General features: G+C 35.4%; 1 protein-coding gene across 1 annotated transcript; it reads right to left on the bottom strand.

Annotated features, from left to right (window-relative positions):
• Window positions 1–2,167: 2,167 nt before the first annotated feature.
• On the bottom strand, window positions 2,168–6,876 carry LOC109050143 (mitochondrial import inner membrane translocase subunit Tim21-like). The gene is made up of 6 exons (XM_042714242.1): window positions 6,437–6,876; window positions 4,502–4,564; window positions 3,008–3,105; window positions 2,838–2,911; window positions 2,656–2,761; window positions 2,168–2,573 (listed from the first exon to the last, which is right to left on the bottom strand). Exons 1-6 carry the CDS (start codon window positions 6,708–6,710, stop codon window positions 2,481–2,483), a joined length of 708 nt encoding a protein of 235 aa, XP_042570176.1. The 5' UTR covers window positions 6,711–6,876; the 3' UTR covers window positions 2,168–2,480.
• Window positions 6,877–7,289: the final 413 nt, after the last annotated feature.

The raw sequence follows: 7,289 nt of genomic DNA, 5'->3' as shown, positions 1-7,289 counted from the left end.
ATATCAGTGTCTCTGCCATTTACCTAGTCAAAGCTGAAGTCAACAGAAGATACTATATCTTATTACACTTCAGTCTTTACTATATCATATTACACTTCAGTCTATCTTATTGTTTTGCTGAATGTACAATGAGTTAATAAGACCCACGCTGTACTCCACAGGAAGCTAAACTATGCCATGTTTCCTAACATTGATTATATCAGCAGCAGCTGACGCACAGCCAAGCTGGCCACACCTCGAGAAAAAAAGAAAAAAATTATTCTGATTGAACTGAAATTGTAGTTTACTCACATTTTGTCTCTCGCAGACCTGGTGCAGGTACGCTCGTCCTCCAACAATGACGATCTGAGCGTTTCGGGGATTGCTGAGGTATGCAGCCAGCTGTCTTTGCCTTGAGCGATACCAGCAGATGTAGAAGAAGATCTTAATCATAATAAATATTATGACGACTCTAAAACAAGACAAAGAACAAGTTCAAAGTCTCAAAGGCACAAGCATGACTTGATACTGTTACGTCACGTTGCGTGATACATGCCATAAACAAAAAGACCAACTAAAGTAAACTGAAAAACAAAACAAAATCAACACTGATACAATGTTAAAGCACAAATGAGGCAACGCAAGTGTAATCACATCAAAACTTACATGTACCAGTACAGCTCCATGTCTCTCACCAGTTGGTATCAATTACCATAATCAGCTTCCAAGCTGTCAAACAGAAATATGAACCAATAACAGAGCTTGGTAAGATCTGGAAAGGAAAACGTCAATTTGAGATCTAGGCAATATTGATTTATTCATGATTATAATAATCATCCAACCCATATAATCACTCAAACAGTTAACTGATCTCTTGTTTAAAGCAGCTCAGATTCTTATGGTCACTCTAGAAACATTTAAAACAGACTTTATTTTAAATATACTGTGTAACAAACAAAGTTGGGTTACTGTTATAAAAGCAGAAGACTGAACACAAACTCACAAGCACACGCTTAGCTCACCAATATAAACAAACAAACATCGCACGGGAACACCAACCCTTTAAATTCACCCATAGAGCTTTTTCTAGTTCTATAATGTTAATATAACTTGTCATAAAGAAAAACAGCTCACCTTAAAAGCGCTTTAAGTGGCGTTATAATCCAGCTTTAGGCAGCTATCGAAGCCTCTGCTCCTCATGTAAGTTAGTTACACGGAGGAAGTCGCTTTGCTAACGGGCTTCAAAATATGTTTACCTTCATAAAACAGAAACACCGACTCCTGGGTATAATGTTTCGAGCTGCTCGGCCTTCGCTGTCTGCTTTCAGTCCGAGTGTGGCTCCTCGCTCTGTTGGTAAATGCTAATACTTGAGAGCCTCAAAGGGCTTCCGAGAAATCTTGAGCGCTGTGTGTTTTTTCCATGAGCAAACCGAGGGATTTTCATGTAGTTCTTCTGTCTCGCCAGGCGTCTGCACTTCCGTGGAGTCATGGGAGAAGAACGCCAAATTAAAAGTCTTTCATCGTTTATTTGACGTTTTGTTGTCGTAATTTACTTATTTAGGTGTAAATGTATTATTATTATTTTTGTCATTATTTAAGTTCAGTTTAAAATCGTAGATATGGTACTAAGACCTTGCGAGCGTCCACAGAGTAGCTATATATTTTATATGTAATGTTTTATATCATCTTAAATATCATTCGCCTGTTGTGTTTCGTACTGTATGAACGGTTCAAAAATAGAAATAAATCGCCACCTACCGGGCACAAGAAGCGTTCATGATTGCAAGGTTAAATTAATAATAATAAATTGATATATGTGTGTATGTTATTTAACAATCTCATGTCAATGGAGTATTGTATCATATTGCACGTGGGAAAAAATTGGTCAATAAAAACGTTTGAAGTTACGTACCTGTATATGCAAAATGAAAGTTCATTTAGTTATATATCTGTCAGTTACAAATTTTTGCCATTATTTGTCCAATTGCTAACTTTCTTTTTTTTGCCATTTATTTTTCTGTATAACAGTGACAATACACATTTGTAATATATTTTCACTAAATTTAAAAGAAATATATATCTATATATATATATCTATAACTATCTATCTATCTATATATATTATAGATATATTAACTTAGTATAGATGAATTTGCATTGCATTAAATGTTTCAAAGGAAGAACAACATAAAGGTATCAAATTGTTTTATTAACCTATATTCCGGTTACAGTTCATTGAATAAAACTGCTTTTCTATATCAATTCTATAATTGATCTTTATTTCAAAGCACAGATTTTATAATAAAAACACGCAAATCCTTGTGCAAAATACAAGATGTTTCAGTACAGGCACACTCATGTCCAAATATCTAGATCAACACAAGTTAATGTAGACTAATCTGTGGAAGATCAATACAACAAAAATCAAACGTGACAAATTTCAATTCAATTATCAGAGCTACTGAAATTCCCAATACTGCATAACACTGTTAAAAAACATTTTATCTGTTGTCTTCAATGACGATTGTCCTCCTGGGATACGCGTCTATGTCTACAAAGATATACCTGAATTCATATTTTCCAGTCTCAGGATTCTGTCGGAAGAAGCAGTAGATTGTCATAAATGTGTCAACGTAAAACTAATATAACCATTTTTATTGAGAAGTTGTAATGTACCTCCTTTGATTCAGAATGAACAGTTCCCCGTAATCCTGGTTCAGATCCCTCAATGTAAAACTTCAGCCGCATGTACTTGAGTCCATCCTTCATGTACTCACCATGACTGAAGGAAAAATCTTGTTAAACCATACGTGAGGTATAACAGAAATGTTTGTATTAATTTATATTTTAAATTTTACCTGACTTGTTGTCTTCTTCCACGCCGACTGGTCTCCCCAAAACCTTTGATGGGCTCTCCAAAAGCTCCAATTACCTTTACATACAGCAAAAACCTGATTTATTCAGTCATTTAACATATTTGGTTTGTATATCTTTATAGTTTAAAATGAATGAATCACCATATGCTGACCTCTGGGTGAGATCTGCACCTCTCAAAAGCTTGCCCATAAATTTTGCTCGGGCTTGAAGAGGAAAACAGCTCTTGAAAGACCACATACAGTAGTCCACCTAATAAGGACGACAACCAGATCATTTATTACACTCATAAACGTATACAATTTAATTTAATATTCTTTTATTGAACTCTATGATAATACCATCATCAAATAGATGTTTGAACCAGAGCTGGATCATGGTCCAGTAAGGCCCTGGGTACACATCTTTAGATCAGTGTTGTTAATGTTAACTAAAATAAATAAAAATATATACAGTACAGGTCAAAAGTTTGGAAACATTAATATTTTTAATGTTTTTGAAAGAAGTTTCTTCTGCTCATCAAGCCTGCATTTTATTTGATCAAAAATACAGAAAAAAAATGTAATATTGTGATATTACGATTTAAAATAATTGTTTTTAAATTTATTATACTTTAAATTATAATTTATTTCTGTGATGCAAAGCTGAATTTTTAGGATCATTATCACATGATCCTTTAGAAATCATTCTAATATGATTATTCATTATCAAAGTTGGAAACAGTTCTGCTGCTTAATATTTTTTCAGAACATGTGATACTTTTTTAGCATACTTTGATGAAAAAAAATAAAAAAAAAAAGAAAAAAAAAAAGAAGCTATGTTTTTAAAATATAAATATTGTGTAATAACAATATACACTACTGGTCAGTAATTTGGGGTCAGTAATTTTTTTTCTTTTTTTTTTTTTTAATAAAATCAATACTTTTATTAAGCAAGGATGTGTTTCCAACAGCAGAACTGTTTCCAACACTCATAATAAATCAGAATATTAGAATGATTTCTAAATGATCATGTGATAGACTGGATGTTACGTGTGACACTGAAGGCTGGAGTAATGATGCTGAAAATTCAGCTTTGCATCACAGGAATAAATTATTTTTTTTAAAGTATATTCAAATAGAAAACTATTACCTTAAATCCTAATAACAATCAACAATACCAATATCTTTTCTGTATTTTTGATCAAATAAATGCAGGCTTGATGAGCAGAAGAGACTTCTTTCAAAAACATTAAAAATAGTAATGTTTCCAAACTTTTGACCTGTACTGTATATATTTCACAAAAATTATTAAAAATGGTTAACTACCTAAAATAAAAGTACTAAAATCTCTAAAACTGAAATAAAAATAAATTAAAACTAAATAGAAATATTAAAAACTAAAAAAAAAAAATGACAAAAACACAACTACTTAAACTTAAATTAAAATAACTGAAAAGAATAAAAATAAAAAATCTAATTCAAACATTAAAAATAATATGTAAATAATACTAAAATAAACCCAATCATCATTATTAGGAAATTCATTTTGGTGCCTAAAAGTCCTTGTGGGATGAACCCCAGGCCCTGAAGGCCCCTGGTTAAGGTCCCTCGGCATGATGGTCCACAATCCAGCCCTGGTTCATGCCAAATCAAACACGTCACGTCACCTGTTACACTGAGTCCAATGAGCACCACAATCAAATAGGTGAAATCTTTGCCAGCTTGCTTGACTGTTCAGGAAAGACAAAACAGAATCAGACATTTATACAGGTCCTTCTCAAAAAATTTGCATATTGTGATAAAAGTTCATTATTTTCCATAATGTAATGATAAAAATTAAACTTTCATATATTTTAGATTCATTGCACACCAACTGAAATATTTCAGGTCTTTTATTGTTTTAATACTGATGATTTTGGCATACAGCTCATGAAAAACCCAAAAATCTAAAAAAATTAGCATATTTCATCCGACCAATAAAAAGAAAAGTGTTTTTAATACAAAAAAAAAAAAAACAACCTTCAAATAATTATGTTCAGTTATGCACACAATACTTGGTCGGGAATCCTTTTGCAGAAATGACTGCTTCAATGCGGCGTGGCATGGAGGCAATCAGCCTGTGGCACTGCTGAGGTGTTATGGAGGCCCAGGATGCTTCGATAGCGGCCTTAAGCTCATCCAGAGTGTTGGGTCTTGCGTCTCTCAACTTTCTCTTCACAATATCCCACAGATTCTCTATGGGGTCAGGTCAGGAGAGTTGGCAGGCCAATTGAGCACAGTAATACCATGGTCAAGTAAACCATTTACCAGTGGTTTTGGCACTGTGAGCAGGTGCCAGGTCGTGCTGAAAAACGAAATCTCTCATCTCCATAAAGCTTTTCAGCAGATGGAAGCATGAAGTGCTCCAAAATCTCCTGATAGCTAGCTGCATTGACCCTGCCCTTGATAAAACACAGTGGACCAACACCAGCAGCTGACATGGCACCCCAGACCATCACTGACTGTGGGTACTTGACACTGGACTTCAGGCATTTTGGCATTTCCTTCTCCCCCAGTCTTCCTCCAGACTCTGGCACCTTGATTTCCGAATGACATGCAAAATTTGCTTTCATCCGAAAAAAGGTACTTTGGACCACTGAGCAACAGTCCAGTGCTGCTTCCCTGTAGCCCAGGTCAGGCGCTTCTGCCGCTGTTTCTGGTTCAAAAGCACACGCCTGTGCACGGTGGCTCTGGATGTTTCTACTCCAGACTCAGTCTACTGCTTCCGCAAGTCCCCCAAGGTCTGGAATCGGTCCTTCTCCACAATCTTCCTCAGGGTCCGCTCACCTCTTCTCGTTGTGCAGCGTTTTTTTGCCACACTTTTTCCTTCCCACAGACTTCCCACTGAGGTGCCTTGATACAGCACTCTGGGAACAGCCTATTCGTTCAGAAATTTCTTTCTGTGTCTTGCCCTCGCTCGCTTGAGGGTGTCAATGATGGCCTTCTGGACAGCAGTCAGGTCGGCAGTCTTACCCACGATTGCGGTTTTGAGTAATGAACCAGGCTGGGAGTTTTTAAAAGCCTCAGGAATCCTTTTGCAGGTGTTTAGAGTTAATTAGTTGATTCAGATGATTAGGTTAATAGCTCGTTTAGAGAAACCTTTTCATGATATGCTAATTTTTGAGATAGGAATTCTGGGTTTTCATGAGCTGTATGCCAAAATCATCAGTCTTAAAACAATAAAAGACCTGAAATATTTCAGTTGGTGTGCAATGAATCTAAAATATATGAAATTTTAATTTTTATCATTACATTATGGAAAATAATTAACTTTTATCACAATATGCTAATTTTTTGAGAAGGACCTGTATACTGAATAACAGATATAATGAATCTTAAAAAAACAACAACAACATCAACATAGTGACAACAGTTCGGTAGTGTAAGATATCTGACTTTCTGTTAATTATAATTTTTTTTTTTTTTTTTTTTGTAAAGTGTATCTAAAGAATCATTTCGTTTCAATACTTTTTTCTAGTGACAGTGGTTGGTAATAGCGATTCCTAACCCTAACTATGGTATCTTGGTGGAAACTAGTTATGTTAATTGTGTGCTGCACGTACCTTTCTGTGCTGCAGACGGGCTTGGAGGTGTGTGGGAACTTCTGGAAACTGACACCTGGTCCGTGTCCTTCTGCCCATCGTTCTTACTACAGAAATGAACTCCTGTGTAAAGCGAGCGAGTGTGATAAAATGACCACGTGGACGCAGTACATCGGGTTGTTTGAAAAACAGGTCGTAAAGCGGAGATCTGCTGTGGTAGTCTGACTTGCACACGTTTTAATATATGCTGCAGACACTTTGTCGTTCGTTCGACTCTGAATATTGAATACATCATGATTCCTTCTAGTACAAATGATCTGTTTAGAACGTTAACCTAAACGAAGTACCGTGCATAACTCTAAATTAAATAGTTTTAATGCTGACTTTCATATGTCTTCTTATCGTTTACAGGCAGTCATATTGAACTGCCATTAGTTGTTGGCTTCACGCTTTCCGCCTTCAGTTTTCAAAATAAAAGTCCAGATTCACGTTAAGAGGTGCACAGATTTTTATCACTGGACTTTTTCTTTTGGTAGTAAAATATTTAACTGTAACACTAACAAACGTTTTTACAATATTTCAAGACGTTGCATTTTAAAATTCTAGAAACCACACATATAATTACAATAATGTAACCAAAATGGTGAAAAACGTGGTGGACTTCAGAAATCTTTCTTTCTTTCTTTCTTTCTTTCTTTCTTTCTTTCTTTCTTTCTTTCTTTCTTCTGCTGAAAAAACAAACAAAATAAAAACAGCTAAAACCAGCCTAAGCTGGTTGTCTGGTCTTAGCTGGTCTTCCAGCCTGACCAGCTAAAACCAGCCAAAACCACTCTAAGACCAATCTGCTGCCCAGCTATGACCAACCAACCAGCTT

Source organism: Cyprinus carpio, chromosome A24, assembly GCF_018340385.1.
Source record: "Cyprinus carpio isolate SPL01 chromosome A24, ASM1834038v1, whole genome shotgun sequence".
Taxonomy (NCBI): Eukaryota; Metazoa; Chordata; class Actinopteri; order Cypriniformes; family Cyprinidae; genus Cyprinus; species Cyprinus carpio.
The sequence above is the reverse complement of the archived record's forward strand: the minus strand, read 5'-3'. Positions and strand labels throughout refer to the sequence as shown.

Coding starts and splice junctions, on each gene's coding strand:
- LOC109050143 (XM_042714242.1), bottom strand. CDS start 6,710: ATGATGTATTCAATATTCAGAGTCGAACGAACGACAAAGTGTCTGCAG. Junction 2,912..3,007: donor GGTGCAGATCTCACCCAGAG/GTCAGCATATGG, acceptor CTGTATGTAAAG/GTAATTGGAGCTTTTGGAGA. Junction 2,762..2,837: donor GGAAGAAGACAACAAGTCAG/GTAAAATTTAAA, acceptor TTTTTCCTTCAG/TCATGGTGAGTACATGAAGG.